Here is a 17,661-nt window from a genome sequence, read left to right on the forward strand (position 1 = left end):
GTTATGCCCACATTTTAACTAATTACGTCCACAAAGACTCTATTTCCAAATAAGGTTACATTCTGAAGTGCTGGGGGTTAGGACTTCAACATGTAAATGAGGTGTGTGTGTGTGCGCACACAATTCAACCTGTACCAGGTGTGTTCGGTTAATTGCGGGAAAATCTTGCCGCATCCCCGCTTAAGAACTTCTCCTGACTCTCAGCTACCTACAGAATGAAGTGAAAAGCCTGACGACTTGTGAGGGTCTTCACAATCTGGGCTGCACAAGCCTAACCGCCTCCCCTTCAGCGCCTCACTGCTCCCCCAGACTCTCTACCCCACGCTGCAGCTCTCTGGCAGATTTATGTTGAACCTCATATTCCCTGCCTTTTCGGTAGGCGCAGCTCCCTCCTTCCCAGCCGGATTCCGCTCCTCTGCTTGCTTTTTCTCTCCTCTGCGTCTCTCCGGAAAGGCCCTGCGATACAGAATGACTGGTAGACCACCGAGGGACGTGTCTGTCCCCATCCTCCCCTCCAAGCACGCACATATGCTGTTCTCTCCGCACCCCAGGGCCTTGCACAGTTCCTTGCTCTGGGAGCTCCCCACCCGAGAGTGTTTCGGGTTCAAAGACGCCCAAGCTGAAGTTCCCGGAGCCTGCAGGTTTTCTGGCTTTTTATAGTTAGAAAGACTCTCACGCCCCCTGGAGGGCGGGACGCGACCACACAGGGACAGAAAGCAGCCACACTAACCGAGGCAAACTCGTCTTTATTGCCCTTTTTCTGCGGGCTGACACCGGGCGGGCTGACAGAGGGGAGAGGGCAGGGCCAGGGTAGGGCCAGGACAGGACCTGAGCAAGGGCTCAGACCCCGGACCGTCCCCCGGGCGCGACAGACGAGGTGGCCTCAGCGGGACACCGGCGCCCGGGGCAGGGGCGCGGCGCTGACTCTGCGCCTGCGCGGCGGCCCATGGTCAGGATGCCGGCCGCGTGGTTGCCACTGGCCTGCAGGAGGCGCTGCAACCGGCCCTGGAGGCCCGGGGGCCCCGGCCGCCGCTTGCCCAGCGTGAGGATGCCGGCCGCGTGATTGCCGGCGCCGTGCAGTAGCTCGTAGAGGCGGCAGGAGCACGTCTTCTGACGGCAGCAGTCGGGCAGAGGCTGCGCGACCGCCCCGGGCGACAGCAGTGCAGGCGGCAGCAACAGCAGCAGCAGCAGCAGCGTCACGGTGGCCCAGGAGACCTAGGGAGGCGGAGACCGGGCGCTGAGGGTCGCCCGCATCCAACCCCTATGCCCGGGCCCTGCACAGCTGCCTTCACGCCCCCTCCTGGCCTGTGCTCCTCCCTCGCTGTCGCTTAGCTTTCCTGCCTCTGCGCAGAGCTGTCTGAAGGGCTGTGTTGGAGAAGGGCTCGTGTCTGGCTCCTTTACCTACTCATCCTTGAAGACCTAGCAGAGCATCTCCTCCAGGAAGCCCTTTGAGACCCCCTGGACAGAATGAATCCCTCTCTCCTCTGCGTACCCTTAGTCCCTTGTACCCCCATTAGAGCGCTGACCACTCCACCTGAAAACAGACATGTCTGAATCTGCCCCAGAAGTTTGTGGAAACTTAGCTCAGGGAAACAGAGGCCCTATTTATGCGCTCCTCCCCCCTCACAGTGGACCGGCAGGATCCAAGTTGTTGTCTTGTCGGCCTGCTCCCTTGCAGGGCAAACAGCTCAGTCGCTTTGGACCAGTTTCCTACCCTCTCATGGGGCACAACATCCTCACTTGTAAACTGGGTATTAAATAATTCCTACTGTGCAGGGCTTCTGGGAGGATGAAATGAGATGACAGGTGCAAACAGCACCTAATACATAGTAAAGGCTCAATAAACATGAACTCTTAGGAGAACACGGCACAATCCAATGTTAACCAAGGCAGATACTCAGCCAAGGGTCCACCCCGTCCGCTGCCTCAGAACCCACATGGGAAAAGGCCAAGAGCTAGACACCTTCAACCTTTCTTCTAGCTCCCTGAGCAGGCACTCTCATTGCCCCTGGCCTAATGAGTCACCCCTCCGTCCCTGGGTCTTTACCTTTGTAGAGGGAGGATTCATGGTGTCTGGAGCTCAGAGTGGTGTAGCCGGGAAAGGTGTCGTCCGTCTGCAGTGGTCCAAATAGCCAGGAGCTTTGAGGCTGTCAACTGCAACCCGCTACCAGGGCCCTGGGGTTTATAGTGCTCTGGGGTGGCGGGGGAGAGATGGGCACTTGCGTCCGCTCGGGGGCCAGACAAAGGCAAATCTAAGATTAGCCTCCTGCAGGAGGGCCGTCTCCAGGCTGGGCCCAAGGAATGGCCGCCAAGGCACTCGGAGACTGGAGGTGGGTCATTGTGCTCCTGGTCACCTCCCCGCCCCCGTCTGTCTGCCTGCTCCCTGGAGATGGGGCGGTCTCCGGGCACTAATGAGGCCAACTTGCACCTAGGAATCTGGGAGCACAAAAGAGGCCTTGCCTGGGATGCTGGTGTGGGACAGTGTGTCAGGGGAGCTGCTAATTAGGGGCAGGAAAGGAGGCAGTCGTGAGACCCCCTCTCCACAGGATGTGTGTGGGGGGACAGGGCAGCCGAGCAACGGGCCTCTCCCCCCGTCCTCCTGTCACTGCTCCTGGGGCCTTCTTCCTCCACGGAAAAGCTTTCTTAGCTGGCTCTCCCTCCCCTCCGTCTCTCTTCTTCCCTCTGTCCCTTTCACCAACCTCCAAGATGGAGAAACTTGAAAGCCAACCCTGGGCAGTGGGAGGAAAGCAGCAAAACCTGGTGAGATCCTTCAACATCCCCAGCTTCCTTCCAACCTGGCTGGGCTGCCTGGACGGGAGGGGTGGAGTCCCATCCCGCCATCAGCAAGGAGAGAGCCACCGTGGGGTGAAGGACACATGCCATCTCTAGGCTGGAGTCTTATCCAGGGCACTGTCTACTGAGCACCAGTTCCGTGCCAGGTCCTGCTCTGGGCACTGGAGTGACAGTGTGCATAGGATATAGCTCAGTTTTCAAGGAGCTCCAAAGTCCGGGTGGGGAGGTGACCCGGCAAAAGGCTAGCCCAGTGGAGAAAAGCCTCTGAAAAAGCCTTGCATGAAAAGTGGGTTTCATCAAGTAAGGTCAGGGGAGAAGGCATTCTGAAGAAGGGACAAAGACCTAGACATGACAGTGCTTAGTTCACGCGGGAAGTAAGGTGTGGTCCACAGATCTCTTCTCTTACAAGAAAGAGGTGACTGGACAGGTAAGGTAGGCCAGGGTGGGTCAAAGGGTCTTATTGGCTAAGCTGATTGGTCTTGATCTCATGGGGGCCGAGGGGCTGTGGGAGGATTTTAGCAGGAAGGAGTTGTGGGCTGGTGTGGGGACCGGGTGGGAGAGGGCAGGGGCCTGGATGTGGGGCGTGGAATCTAGAAGTGGTAATTCAGAGGCAGAATCTGAGGCTTGGCAACTGATTGGGATCAGGTGCCGAGTTACTTAGGAGGAGCTGCGGGGCTTTGGGCAAACCTCACGACCCCACAAAGCCTCAGTTTCCCCACTGGTGAGATGGACGGTTAACCCAGATGGTCTCTGGAGCTGCTTCCTGCTCTGATTCTTTATGCTTTACAGTACAGGGCCTGCCCATGGAAGTGATTTGTGGGTGTTGGGCCAGGAAGGGGACCCGTGCTAAGCCAGGGCAAGGGGAGTTGGGCAGCAGCCCCTCCGCATTTAGGTAAAGCTGGGAATGGGGAGAGGTAGGACGAGGGGCTCTGTGTCTTCTGGGTTGACTTAGGCTGTGGTAGGGGTCCCCGAGGGCTCTGCGGGCCCACACACTCAGGGCCTGCCCCAGCCCGGAGGGGGAGTGTGGGGAAAGCCCCGGTGTCCAGAGCTGAAGCTGGGAGGGGAGCCCAGGCTGCAGCAGCACCAGAGCGAACGGGACCACTGGTTTCCCCAAAAGCAGACCCCAAGCCACGATTCTGGGTGCAAGAGGTTTATTTGGGCGGTGATCCAAGAAAGCACATAAGGGAGTAGGGACGGGAGGGACAGAAGGAAAACCAAGAAGAACTTTGTTAATGAGAGGGTTACCGCTGTGGGCAACTGGTGGTGACCCTCGGAGGGAGACAATCCAGAATACACTCCAGAGTTGTCCCACTGAGGGACGATGAAGCTGAGGTCTGTGATCACCAACTCCTGTTACTTGCCGCCTGAGGGTCACTCCTGAGAGCATTAACTCCCAACACTTCCAGCCTGCCTGGTGCACGGGCTGAGAGACACAGGCACTGTCAGCGTGGGCTGGAACCCCAGGGTCCTCCAGGGTGGGCCGGGGGGCTCCAGATGGGGCGCTGCTGGTGTCTGCTCTATCCCTGAAGTCAACTCCTCGGAACTAACAGACGAGGTCGGGCCTCCATAAGGCCCAGCAGCTCTGATGGGCAACCGTCAGCTGACACTCGAAGACCCTGGCCAATGGCTCCCCATCCAGAGGGGCCCCAGAGAAAAGAGCGAGGCAGCCCGTGACGGTGAACAGGGCAGTGGGCAGGCCTCAGCTCAGGACACTACCCTCCTCTGCAGGTACTGGGCCAGGTACCTGTGCTTGAGGACCCGGGGCATCTCAGGAGGGAAGGGGGCTGAGGGGCAGGCAGCGAGGGCTGCCCGCAGTTCTCTGAAGGCCCCCCACCCGACCAGGTGGACTTGGGCAGGGCCCACGCTGCCCCGGAACCGCAGGGACTTGTAGCGAGCGGAGGCTTCCTGAAGGCAGTGGTCAAGCTGGAAACAGAACGGCCTGCGTGAGGCTGGTGTGGGGCTGGGTGGCGTGTGGTGAGGCACGCACGGCTGTGGCCAGGGAATGCGTGGGTAGGAGTTTCGTGTGTATACGTGTGTGTCTGTGGGACTCATCCCTCCCTTCCCAGAGCCCCAGGGAGGTTCTCCTCCCCACACCCCTCCTCCCCACACCCCTCCTCCTCACACCCCTCCTCCCCATCCCTCCCCTGTGCCCACAGCACCTGGGGGCGTGCAGAGTGAAAGGGACATGCAGTCATATCCTGTCCCTGTCTCGTGTACCTTGTCTCGATTTTCCTCCGACAAGTTCCTTAGCCCCTTCAGTGCCACAAACACCTCATAGTGGGGAGCAGAACCCTCGGAGGAATCTGTAGGCAAACCCCCCACCGTGGACACATGCTTTTGTGAACAGCGCAGCATCCAAAGCCGAAGCCTACTGCCCCCACCTGTTCTTCCCCACTCCGAGGTTCACAGCGGGGAGGAAAGGAGTTTCTTGGCAGGGAGTGGGGTAAATGGAGAGAAAATGGGTAGAGGCAGCAGGAGGGATGGGAGTTAGGTATGGGGAAGGACTTTTGTTAGGAGCAGCAAAGCAGGCTGACTCTTTGCTCTTTCCTAGAGATCTCCCAGCAGGGTGGATATGGGTTGGGGGACAGTCAAGCCAAGAACAGGAGGCAGGAGCCAGTGGAGAAGCTTACCCAGAATGCTGCTCTCCACACAGCCATGGTCCAACAGCCTGGCCCCTGGCCACTGCCCCACCGCCCGGCCCAAGGCCTCAGAGAACACGTCCTCACCAGTGTCTTCGCCTCGAACACTCAGGGTCTGGCCCAGCCTGGGGAGGAGGAAGCAGGAGGAAGAGGAACCCAGGGCACAAGGATGATCTCTCAGCCACCCAGGGGGTCACTTACCTGCAGATGAACCTGACGACCGGACACTGATTGTAGGCACCAACCACCTGGACCACGTCACCCAGGCGGCACCTGATAGAGTAGAAGTCGGGGTGAGGTCAGGCCCAAAGGCCCATTAGCTCAAGCCCCTGGCTTTCAGCAGGGTTCCAGAGGGCCTGAAGTGGCCTGGGGGTGGGCAGCCAGGTGGTCACCTGGTGAGGCTGGTGTGGTCGGTCAGCACCAGTTCGTACTCCTTGCCCTTCTGGGCTTCGGCCAGTAGGACGGTGGGGGCAGCCTCTTCCCGGGTTCCTTCCTTGAGTGGGAGCAGCTCAATAAAGGGGCCTCCAGGGGGCAGAAGGTACAGGCCATGGGGCTGCTCTGGCCACAGACTCAGGCCCAACGCCCCTGTGGGGAGCAAGCGGCTTCTTCATCTGGTGGTACCATTGCTTTCTGCTGGGCGATAGCCCCTCACCCTGGATCCCAGTCCCCAATCCTCTGAACGTCGATCCCACTGCTGCCCTCCCACTCCACCCTTCCTGGCTCTCCCAGGCTCAGCCCTCTGCCTCTAAGGTCTTAATTGGGAAGAGGCGGTGGTTCTGGAGGTGATGGACCTGGGGTTAAATGCTCGTGTGGTGTAAATTTATGTGTCTCTTAACCTCTATGAGCCTCAGTTTTTTCATCTGTAAAATGGAGCTGCTGGTGTTGGGGAGGATTAGATGAGATGATTATATAGGGCTTGCTACTTGGCAGTTAGCTGTGTGACCTCTGCCCCCTGCCCTCACCTCACTACCCTTGAGTCTTGCTGACCTCCAGAGGCAGCATAAGCAGGTGAGAAGAAGGCTAGGCCTTGGCACCACAAGGCCCCCAGGGCAGCCACAGCCTCAGCCTGGCCTCCTGCATCCAGAGTCACCACCACCTGAAGCTTTGGCCAGAGCCGAAGGGCCAGTCCTCGGGGTCCCTGCTCCAGGGCCTCCCGCAGCTCAGCTGCCCGTCTGGGGAGAGATGCTCCTGGGTTCCCAGCCGCTATTGCCTCAGCCAGCTCTTCGCCATCGGCCTCCAGGCCCAAGAAGACGTCTAGGAGCTCGACCGCCGTCCCAGCTTCCAGAGCCCGCAGCCCCGGGGACCTCAGTGCCTCCAGCAGCAGGGCCCTAGGGTCCTTGGTTCCAGCAGGGCCCAACTGGCCCAGGGCATGCCAAGGCCAAGGGAGGGGGTAGGGCCAAGGGGAGGAAGGGGTCACACGGGCCGTGCCTTCTGGAGCCAGCACTTCTGGGTAGGTCTTCTTTAGGGCTGCCAGACCAAGCAAGGTGGCCTGGAGGGAGACAAGAGACAGTGTTGTTGGCCCTGGGCCTGAGCCAGACCCTGAGGCCCCAGGTTTCTTGTTTGTTTGTTTCCCATCCTGATGGGAGGGTTTGGCTGCAGTTAGGGGTCTCTGGTGGGGTTGGGCTCCAGCCTTCCCAGTTTACCTGCAGAGAGGCCTCCCCACGGTACTGGTTTGAGGTAGGGGGCAAGAGCTGCCCTCCACTTTCTTCCTCCTGGAGCTGGCTGGCCTTGGTCAGAGGGAGATGATTCCGGAAGATGCCTATATCTGTAGCCCCAAAGACATCATAAAATCCTCGTGAAGCCACAGAGTTTCCCAAGAGTTTCAGGTAAGACTGGTGAGGCCCTCGAGGAAGGAACCCAGAATGGGCCTGGGGGAAGAGGGGCTGTCAGGGCTCAGGATGGGAAAATTCATCTTGAACAATCTCGGGCCTGGGTAGGGTCTCTGGGTCAGGTCCCTCTGTGTTGGCAGTAGAAGGGGGAAGGGAGGTCTTCAGGTTCTGGAATCTGACTGTCCTCTGGGGTTTCTTTCTCTTTGGGGCCACCTCCCCAGATCCTGGGAAACACACCTGTGCTCCCCCTGAGGGGGCAGCGGGGACTCTGGGCTCCCTGCAGACACCGCCTCAGGGCCCGCTGCTGGCTCTGGCCCGCGTGCAGCGTGCTCTGCGCTAGGCTCTTGCGCTGCCAGGCGGCTGCCCAGCACAGGGCCCCCCATGCCACACGGTGCTGGAGACGGACCAGCCAGGACAGCCCGGCGTCCTGGGACGGCCGCCGCCGCCAGAGCACGGCCAGCGGCAGCAGCAGGAGGAACAGCAGGAGGAACAGCACCATCTCCAAGCAGCTCCTGGCAGGAGGAAGGCCTCCAAGTACTGGCACTGGGGGCAGGGGGGAAAACCCACTTCCTCCCCCCCCACTCTCCCCGCCAAGTTAAACCTGTCAGGCAGGTGATGCGGGGGAGAGAACATCAAGGCTTTGGGGCCACACTGACCTGAGTTTGGATCCTGGCTCTGCCCCTTGTTAGCTGTCTGGCCCTGGGTAACTCAGCCAGCTGCTCTGAGCTCCGTTCCCTTCCCCAATCTGTAAAATGGGAATAATAATACCCCTCAGGAAGTGCAGGAAAGGCATGGCACGGTGCCTGGCACACAGCAGGTACTTAACGGATGGCATGTCTGGCCCACTCCCGGGGGGCTCTGCTTTGTCCAGGATTCCCCTGTCCCAGCATCCTGTCCCCGCCCCCCGCAAGCCCACATGCACCTGTCACAGCCCACTTGTGCCTCTACCTGGCACCCAGGGCCCCCTCAGCGCTCCCGTACAGCCTCAGTACACAGCCGGCCAGAAGGATGGAGCCACAGCTTTAAAGGGCTGGGCCTGAACCAGGAAATCCGGCCACTGGGCCTGAGGGAGGAGCTGGGAAGGGGGGGCTCTTAAAGGGGCAGGTTGCCTAAGGGCCGCTGTGCTGGGAGCTGGCCCAAGCTGGCAGGTGGAGGGAAGGTAGGGCCAGAGTATCGTGGTCCTCTGACTCGTATCACCTTGAGCCGGGAGTGGGGTGCACCCCATCCTGGAGCAGGTGCAAACTTGAGAACTGTTAAAAAGCAAAAATTTTTTCCAATCCAGAATTGGTCTCCACAAAGGTAGTAGAGGAAGAAAATACTTTTGTTATTGAATAAGCGTCAAAAGCAGAGTGTGACGCATCACAGGCAATCTGCTGGGACTGCAGACAGAAGAGAATCTCACTCCCTTTTAAAGCCAGAGCCAGGCAGACACAACCCATTAACTCCTGTTCTCAAGATAACTACCTGGTAATTGAGGTCACCACCTGTGTTAGCTTATTGGCTTTATCCCAAGGAAACACAAACTTCTCCCATCCTTATGGCAGGAGGTAGTTTTGCAACTGGGAATAAGGTGCCCGATGGAGCTTGGCTCCCCCATCCTACTGAAAAGCTTGAGAAGCTGTGCTCAGAATGAGATTCTTCTGCTGTCCGTGGTTAAGCCCTCTCTCCACCTGTGCCCTTGACCCAGGCTTTCAGACACTGAAAACTTTCCCTTCACCCTCACCTGCCTCTCCGTCTTGCAGTCTCTCTTCTTCTCACAGCTGAGCTCTTAAAGTATACAATTCAGTGGTCCCTAGTATAATCATAGGTATGTGCAACACCAACAGTGAATTTTATAACATTTTCATCACCACAGAAGCAATCCCAGGCCCTTTAGCTATCACCTCCCAATCCCTTCCCACCTCGCCGCCCCCAGCCCTAAGCAACCACAAATCTACTGTCTCTATAGATACATTTGCCTCTTCTGGACATTTCATTGTAAATGGAATCATATAACGTGTGGTCTTTTGAGTCTGGCTTCTTTCACTTAGCATGTTTTCAAGGTTCTTTCATGTGGTACTGTGTACCAGTAGTTCATTCCTTTTTATCGCCAAATAATGTTTCATTGTATGGATGTATCACATTTATTTATCCATTCATCGGTTGATGGACACTTGGGTCATTTCCACTCTTTGGCTATTATGTAAAATGCTGTTATGAATGTTTGTACAAGTTTTTCTGTGGACATATATTTTCTTGCATAAAAATGGAAGGCAAGGGATTCACTGTGTTCCATGGAGTGGAATGTCGGGGTGGTGTAGTAACGGTTTAACTGTTTAAGGAACTGCTAAATTGGTTTCCAAAGTGGCGTCACCATTTTACATTCCCACCACCAGGATATGAGGGTTCTAGTTTCTCTACATCCTTGTCAACACTTGTTATTATCTGACCTTTTGATTATAGTCATCTTAGTGGGGTATGAAGTGATCTGAGTCAGTTTTTGCATTTTCCTGATGACCAATGATGTCGAGCATCTTTTCATGTGTTTATTGGCCATCTGTATACTTTTTTGGAGAAACGTCTTTTCAGCTTCTTTACCCATTTTTTAATTGGACTACTTGTCTTTTTATTATTAAGTTGTAAGAGTTCTTTATATATTTTACATACAAGTCACCTATCAGATATATATGATTTGCAAATATTTTCTCCCATCTTTTGTGTTATCTTTTCATTTTCTTGATAGTGTCCTTTGAAGCACAAAATTTTTAGTTCTGATGAAGTCCAACCACCTATTTTTTCTTTTGCTGTTTGTGCTTTTGGTGTTGTATCTAAGAATTCATTGTCAAATCCAAGGTCATGAAGATTTACCCTTATGTTTTCTTCCAATAGTTTTATAATCTTAGCTCTTACATTTAGGTCTCTGATCCATTTTTTTTTTTGATCTATTTTTTATTGTGGTAAAACATACATGAGTTACCATTTTAACCATATTTAGGTATCCACTTCAGTGGCATTAGGTACAATCACATTGTTGTGCAATCATCACCATCATGTCTCTCCAAAATTTTTCATCTTTCCAAACTGAAACTCTGTACTCATTAAAAAATAACTCCCCATTCCTTGGCAACCACTATCCTATTTTCTGTCTTTATGAATTTGACTACTCTAGGTGCCTAATATAAGGGGAATATTACAGTATTTGTCCCTTTGTGTCTGTCTTATTTCACCTAGCATAATGTCTTCAAGATTCATCCGCGTTGTAGCATGTGTCAGAATTTCCTTCCTTTTTAAGGAAAGAAATATACGTTGTATGTATATACCACATTTATCCATTCATTCATTGATGGACTTTTCTGTTTTTACCTTTTGGCGATTATGAATAATGCTGCTATGAACACGGGTGTACAAATATCTGTTTGAATCCCTGCTTTTAATTCTTTTGGGTATATTCCCAGAAGGGGAAGTGCTAGATCATACGGTAATTCATATGTTTAATTTTTTGAGGAACCACCATACTGTTTTCACAGCAGCTGCACTATTTTACATGCCTGCCTTCAATGTACAAGGGTTCCAATTTTTCCACATCCCCTACCACAGTTGCTGTTTTCTGTTTTGTTTTTTTTTAAACCTTTGACATGGCTCAATAAGGCTGCCTTTAAAAACTATATTTATTTATTTTATTTATTTTCTTAATTTTTTTGGCTGTGTCGGGTCTTAGTTGCAGCATGCGGGATCTTTCGTTGCAGCACGTGGGCTTCTCTCTAGTTGTGGCGTGCGGGTTTTCTCTACTTGTGGCCTATGGGCTCCAGGGCGCGTGGGCTCTGTAGTTTGCGGCACGCGGGCTCCCTCATGGAGATGCAGGCTTAGTTGCCCCGCAGCATGTGGGATCTTAGTTTCCCGACCAGAAATCAAACCCGTGCCCCTGAACTGGAAGGTGGATTCTTTACCACTGTACCACCAGGGAAGTCCCTGTTTTTGTTTTTCATAATAGCCGACCTGATGGGTGAGAAGTGGTATCTCACTGCGGTTTTGATTTGCATTTTCCTTACGATTGAGCATCTTTTCCTGTGCTTGCTGTCCACCTGTATATCTTCTTCGGAAAAATGTCTATTCATGTCATGTTCCCATTTAAAATTTGTTGTTGTTGAGGAGTTCTTTATATATTCTGGCTATTAACCCCCATCAGACATACGATTTGCAAATATTTTCTCCCATTCTGTGGGTTGCCTTTTCACTCTGTTAATAGTGTCTTTTTTAATTAATTAATTTATTTTTTATATTTATTTTTGGCTTTGTTGGGTCCTCCTTTCTGTGCGAGGGCTTTCTCCAGTTGTGGCAAGCGGGGGCCACTCTTCATCGCGGTGTGCGGGCCTCTCACTATCGCGGCCTCTCTTGTTGCGGAGCACAGGCTCCAGACGTGCAGGCTCGGTAGTTGTGGCTCATGGGCCTAGTTGCTCCGTGGCATGTGGGATCCTCCTAGACCAGGGCTCGAACCCGTGTCCCCTGCATTGGCAGGCAGATTCTCAACCACTGCACCACCAGGGAAGCCCAATAGTGTCTTTTGAAGCATAAAAGTTTTTCTATTTTTTATTTTTTTTGGCTGCACCATGGCACGGCTTGCAGGACCTTAGTTCCCCAACCAGGGATTGAACCTGGGCCCCTGCAATGAAAGCACTGAGTCCTAACCACTGGACCACCAGGGAATTCCCAAAAGTTTATTTTGATGAAGTCCAATTTATCTTCTGCTCCCTATGCTTTTGGTGTCTTGGCCAAGAAATCATTGCCAAATCCCACCTCATGAAGCTCTCTGTTTTCTCCTTAGAGTTTTATATAGCTTTAGCTCTTACGTTTAGATGTTTGATCCATTTTTAATTTTTATATGTGATGTAAGGTAAGGTTCCAAATTCATTCTTTCACTTGTGGCTATCCAGTAGTCCCAGCACTATTTGTTGAAAAGACTATTCTTTTCCCATTGAATGGTCTTGGCACCCTTGTCAAAAATTTGTTGATCATAGACAGATTGGTTTCTTTCTAGACTCTGAATTCTATTCCACTTATCTATAGGTCTATCCTTATGACAGTACCACACTTTGTTGATTACTGTTTCTTTGTAGTAAGTTTTGAAATTGGTAAGTGTGACTACTTTATTTTTCTTTTTCATTTCGTTATGTAGGACTGTATTGTCTAATTTCCAAATATTTGTGAATTTTCCAGGGCTTCTGATGAAGCTGCTCGACACCATTAGTCATCAGGGAAATGCAAATTAAAACTGACTCAAGTCATGTCACACTCCACTAGGATGGCTATAATCAAAAGGTCAGAAAATAACAAGTGTTGGCAAGAATGTAGAGAAATCAGAACCCTCATGTAAAATGGTGCAGCCACCTTGGAAACCAGTTTAGCAATTCCTTGTTTCTTGTCCAAGTAAACCAGTTTCCTTGTTTAGTGAGTGGCAGGATTATGTTAGTGACTCTTATCTGCTCCCCACTGCCCACCCACACACACAGTGTGAAGCCTCTGATATTGCTACTTAGGGGGGAGTTATGCCCACAGTCACCCTAGCAGGACAATGATTTGCACAGATCTCTCCTTGTCTCTTTCCCTGACCACATCCAGCTGTTAAATGACACTAGTTGTTGGCTGATTGCTATATTTTTCAACAATGCCCTGGGGAATAAATGGCTCCACAAATTGATCTAATCAAATTCAGGCTTCTTTGAAGGGATAGTTTCAAAGGTCAGTATTTGAGATTTGTTCTGACCCTGAGAGAGTTCCTCCCAGCTGTATCTTTACCCATTTATTTTCTTTTCTTCCTTCCTTCCTCCCTCCCTTCCTTCCTTTCCTCTTTTCTTTTTAAATTTATTTAATTTTTTGGTTGCGTTGGGTCTTAGCTTTGGCACTCGGGATCTTCGTTGAGGCATGTGGGATCTTCTGTTGCAGCGTGTGGGCTCTTCGTTGTGGCGTGCGGGTTTTCTCTAGTTGTGGCGCAGGCTCCAGGGCGCGTGGGCTCTGTAGTTTGTGGCATGCGGGCTCTCTCGTTGAGGTGAGGGAGCTCTGTAGTTGTGACGCGTGGGCTTAGTTGCCCTGCGGAACGTGGGATCTTAGTTTCCCCACCAGGGATCGAACCTGCGTCCCCTGCATTGGAAGGCGGATTCTTTACCACTGGACCACCAGGGAAGTCCCTCTTTCCCCATTTCTAGCAAACTAGCCAGTCCAGTTTAGCCTATGTCTCCAATGAAGCTGTGAGTCTCCTGCCAATTGCCTTTCATCACAACCTTCAGTTTTTGAGAGCACATTTAAGCTTGAACTTTTCTTGCAGATGAAATCACTTCCCTCTGTTTTACAGCCTGCCTCTTCCTCTGGGGCAAAACCCTACCCCTCAACATTGGTCACTAAGTCTACAAGTTGTGCCTCAAGGCCACTGCTGTGGTACCCTAGTCTAGACCCTCATCTCCTCTGACCTGGACTGTTGAAATAGCCTCCTAGCTGCTCCCTGACTTCATGTTTTTCCTCCCTTCAATCCATCCTACACACCGGTCACCGTATTATTTCTTAAAATGAACATCTGATCATTCCCTTGCTTAAAAGGTTTCATCACTTACCATCATGCTCAGGTGAGTTAAACTTTCACCCAGCACACTAGGCCTCATCACCTACCACGGTCCTTTTCAAAGTATGGTCCTTGCACTAACATCACCTGGGAACTTGTTAGAAATGCAAATTCTTGGGCTCTCCCCTAGACCTACTGACTCAGAAACTCTGGGGTGGGGCCCAGCAATCTGTGCTTTAACAAGTGCTCCAGGAGACTCTGATGCTCACTGGAGCTGAGACCCACACGTTACCCTTTACTTCACCCACATCCTTCTTTCCTACTTCTCCAGGCCTCTCCCTGGGCTAGTGCCTCTGGCTGAATGCCTTTTCCTTTCTTAACCCCATTTGTTCTTTTTGTTGTTGTTGTTCTTTTTTTTTTAAATGGCTGCACCTTGCGGCCTGCAGGATCCTAGTTCCCCCGACCAGGGATCGAACCTGTGCCCCCTGTAGTGGAAGCACGGAGTCCTAACCACTGGACGGCCAGGGAAGTCCCCCTATTTGTTCTTTAAGAGTCAGCTCAGCTGTTCGGTGCCCTTCCTGTCTGTTCTTTTGTATCTGATAATGGCCTTGGGATAGGTTTAAGGCAGCAGGAGCCAATATCCTGTCATAATTGGTTGTGTTAGCTGTCTTTCCCAGCTTTTTGGTTGCGTTGGGTCTCAGTTGCGGCACGCGGGATCTTCGTTGAGGCATGTGGGGTCTTCTGTTGCAGCGCGTGGGCTCTTCATTGTGGCATGTGGGTTTTCTCTCTCTAGTTGTGGCGCGGGCTCCAGGGCGCATGGATTCCCAGATTGCAATCCTCTTGAGGGCAGGAATCATTTCTCATCCCACACACAAGCCTGGCTCAGGGCAGGCACTCTAAATGTGCTGAATTTTAAGGATGAACTTTCTAACAGGAATAGGAGATAAAAGACTATCATTCTAATTTTCAAAACCTCATGTGAACAGGAAAGTAAGAAATGCCCCCATTTCCCATCAAAGCCGGTGACATACACACTCTGAGGCAGCCAATGCCCAACTAGTTCCTCTTTTCAGAGTCACACTGATGATTTCAAATTTTTTGCTATGAAAGCCACTCTATCTCACCACCTGATGGAAAAAAATAAAAACAGGACTCAATATTGTCCACTTAGAGGAAGTATTTATTGTAACATAAAATACACAGTTTTGTGACTGCCCCAAATTGTACACAATACTTTTTTGGTGCCTATATACTAACCTGCCTCAACACTAAAATCTGTATCTGAAATAATTTCACGAAGTTTTATAAAGAAAAATTATAAAAAGTATGTTTCCATTTTAAGTTATATTCACTTTTAGTCTCCCTCCCACCCCCTACAAAGCCCTGCACATACCACACATTGAAACATTTTGATGACGTGCATGTGTGTGTCTGGGAGCGAGTGAGAGGCTGAGGCCGTCAAGACGTGCCGTCACCTCTCCTTGTGGTTTGCAGAACAGGGAGAAGAGAGAAGATATATGCAGATAGCGAGCGCACCTTTCTGTCAAAAATCTCTCCCATCTACAGGCATAGCCTCAGGAGAACGGAGGACAGCTCAGCCACTGGACGTGCGCGGGAACCCCAGGCTCGGGGCAGCCGCTCTCGTGGGAACCCGTCCCCCCAACCCCAGCGCTAACTATGCAGTGAGAGCTCTGCCCTCGGCACGCCTGCGGCTAGGCCCACTGCTCATCTGAAAGTGGGTCAATCCCTGCCCCCCAGGGCTGCTGCGACAACCAGGGCCGGCACTCAGGGTGCCGGGTGTCGGGCACGAGAGGTCTCTTTGAGTCCGGGAGCAGCTAGGCTTCCTTTCTATCTTTCCCCAACACTCCCATCCTCAGGGGGGATTTTAATCAAATCTTGAGGGGACGTAAGGGGCTTCGCAGCATCCTGCGTCGGTGCTGGCATCCACGGAGGGGTCAGCCTGCTCCTCAGAGGCAGAGACGGTCTACTGCCCGGCACAGAAAAATAAATCAGTGTATGAAACCAAGCTAGGGCAAAGAGCAGCTTGTAAAAAGTCCTCTTTCAATAAATAATTTACTACAGAGGAATATTTTCCTTTAACGTCAAAACACCGATAAATTCAGAAGTTATTTTTGTAAAAAAAATATGTTTCTTTACTCACATGTATAAAAATAATGTTTTTAGGGCCATTCTCTCCTGGGTGTGGTCAGGCCCTTCTTTTGGAGGGGGGCTGGGGGTGACCTCACGGGCCTAACCCCAAAGTTATACCTGCTTCCCCCTCTTCCCACCTGCCTGCCATGGCCCATTCCTTCCTTCTGGTGTAAAGCCACGGAAGAAACTTTGGATAAAGTTATGCCGAGGATTTTTGGTTTTGCTTTGTTTTTGCAAAGCAAACTTCTCAGCAAACTCGCTGACTGCATTTCCCCAAATTACCAATGCCGACACCCAGCACCCTGCACCAGGGTGGCAGCGCACTGGTCCTGGGTTCAGCCCACATTCCTGCCACCCACTCCCCAAGACATTGTGTGCGAACAGTGAAGGGAAAAGAGGTGACCTGCGTCTCAATGGCACAGGACCTGACGCAGGAAGAAAGAATTCTGATGTCAAATTAGGGTGGGAAGGGAAAAACAAGTCCCAATTTGGAAACAAAAACACCATTCAACCTTTGCAAAGAGCCGTTATCAATAAGCCTTTGGAAAGCTTCGCTTGTGCCTCTACCAGCACAGGGGAAGGACAGGCAGACTGGATGGCCACTCCCGGGTAACAAGACAACATTCTCAGCGCCTGCGAGCCGGGGCTGGGCAGTCCACTCTGGCCACGACACAAAGGACATCAACACTGTAAGCTCTAGTTATGTGACTCTCTTTTCTTTCCTCTACTTCATCAAACGTGTCTGCACATGTGTACGCACATAGGGACTAAGCGGCAACTCCATGGGGGCTGGGAGTCAGCGGGAGAGGCAGAGAACATTTAGATGGGTTACGGGTTATTTAAAAAGCCACTACCCATCAGAAAACCCACGTCTTCCCTTGCCCCAGCGATTGCTGTTATGTCCCCCCTTCTCCCATCCCTACCGAGGAAAACGGGGATTGGGGGACAGGGAAGGAGGGAGGACTGGTTTTCTTTGTGAAAAGGCAGCTTCTACGTTTCAGAAGAAAAGTGGAGACAATCATGTTTATATATCAATGGCTTGGCAGACACAGTGACAAAGATTCACCAGACACGAGGTGCTTTCACCTCCCTCTGTCCTTCTCTCACTTGAACAGCCACATGTCAAAGTTCAGCCACCCTCAAAACACATGGCCAAGTTCCAGGGTTCATGGAACTAACTGCCTTTCTGCACAAGGTTAAAACAACCACAGCCTCTGTTTGTGGCCCCAGTGCTGCAGCTAAACTCCGGACAGCAAGGGGAAGAAACAGCCCAACGTGCAATCTCACACACACACACACCCACACCCACACACTCACATTCCCTTCACTGGTGCCACCATGCACAGAAACACTAAAGTCACAACTAGTATTAACACTTCACATTATGAGTATTGTTTCCAAAGAGAAGCGATTCATGGAATTAAAACATCCACAAAAGTAACTCCTCTGGCGAGGATGAAGAAGCTGGAGGTGGCCACAGGGGGTCACGACTGTGCATGGGGGATCCACTGACTGTCCATAGGTCGGCCTAAGAGCTCCTCCACGCGCCGTGCCACGTCCATCGTGTCGTCCAGATCAAAGTCCCCATCGTTGTCAATGACAGGGTCAGGGCTTGGGAGGGAAAGAGGAGAGGTTTAGGGAAGGGAAAGGTTGCCAGAGGCCAGTGAGGGGCAGCAGAGACCACCCCGCACCCCACCAGGTGAGCGGATCAAGACCGACC

The 17,661-nt window shown here is 52.2% G+C and overlaps 3 protein-coding genes across 7 annotated transcripts in view; all 3 read right to left on the bottom strand.

The window, feature by feature from the left end:
- Positions 1-726: 726 nt before the first annotated feature.
- Positions 727-3,386, bottom strand: HCRT (hypocretin neuropeptide precursor). The gene is made up of 2 exons (XM_082371436.1): positions 2,048-3,386; positions 727-1,215 (listed from the first exon to the last, which is right to left on the bottom strand). Exons 1-2 carry the CDS (start codon positions 2,066-2,068, stop codon positions 841-843), a joined length of 396 nt encoding a protein of 131 aa, XP_082227562.1. The 5' UTR covers positions 2,069-3,386; the 3' UTR covers positions 727-840.
- Positions 3,387-3,484: 98 nt separating this feature from the next.
- Positions 3,485-8,323, bottom strand: GHDC (GH3 domain containing). 3 transcript variants are annotated; one of them, XM_082371397.1, is made up of 10 exons: positions 8,184-8,323; positions 7,918-8,006; positions 7,499-7,773; positions 7,076-7,197; positions 6,420-6,921; positions 5,825-6,017; positions 5,634-5,705; positions 5,424-5,557; positions 5,011-5,096; positions 3,485-4,216 (listed from the first exon to the last, which is right to left on the bottom strand). In XM_082371397.1, exons 3-10 carry the CDS (start codon positions 7,758-7,760, stop codon positions 3,500-3,502), a joined length of 2,088 nt encoding a protein of 695 aa, XP_082227523.1. In that variant the 5' UTR covers positions 7,761-7,773; positions 7,918-8,006; positions 8,184-8,323; the 3' UTR covers positions 3,485-3,499. The 3 variants fall into 3 exon arrangements, with proteins under 3 accessions (XP_082227523.1, XP_082227525.1, XP_082227524.1); XM_082371399.1 differs by having other exon boundaries at positions 3,928-4,216; positions 4,953-5,096; XM_082371398.1 differs by lacking the exons at positions 7,918-8,006; positions 8,184-8,323 and having other exon boundaries at positions 3,928-4,716; positions 7,499-7,792.
- A 6,626-nt stretch (positions 8,324-14,949) lies between these two features.
- Positions 14,950-17,661, bottom strand: part of STAT5B (signal transducer and activator of transcription 5B) — a 69,710-nt gene continuing 66,998 nt past the window's right edge. For all 3 annotated transcript variants that reach the window (XM_082371350.1, XM_082371347.1, XM_082371349.1), the window contains one exon: positions 14,950-17,552. In XM_082371350.1, the coding sequence (XP_082227476.1) occupies positions 17,426-17,552 (127 nt within the window). In that variant the 3' untranslated portion in view covers positions 14,950-17,425. The remainder of the gene's footprint in view (positions 17,553-17,661) is intronic.

Source organism: Balaenoptera borealis, assembly GCF_965194805.1.
Source record: "Balaenoptera borealis genome assembly, chromosome: 20".
Lineage (NCBI taxonomy): Eukaryota > Metazoa > Chordata > Mammalia > Artiodactyla > Balaenopteridae > Balaenoptera > Balaenoptera borealis.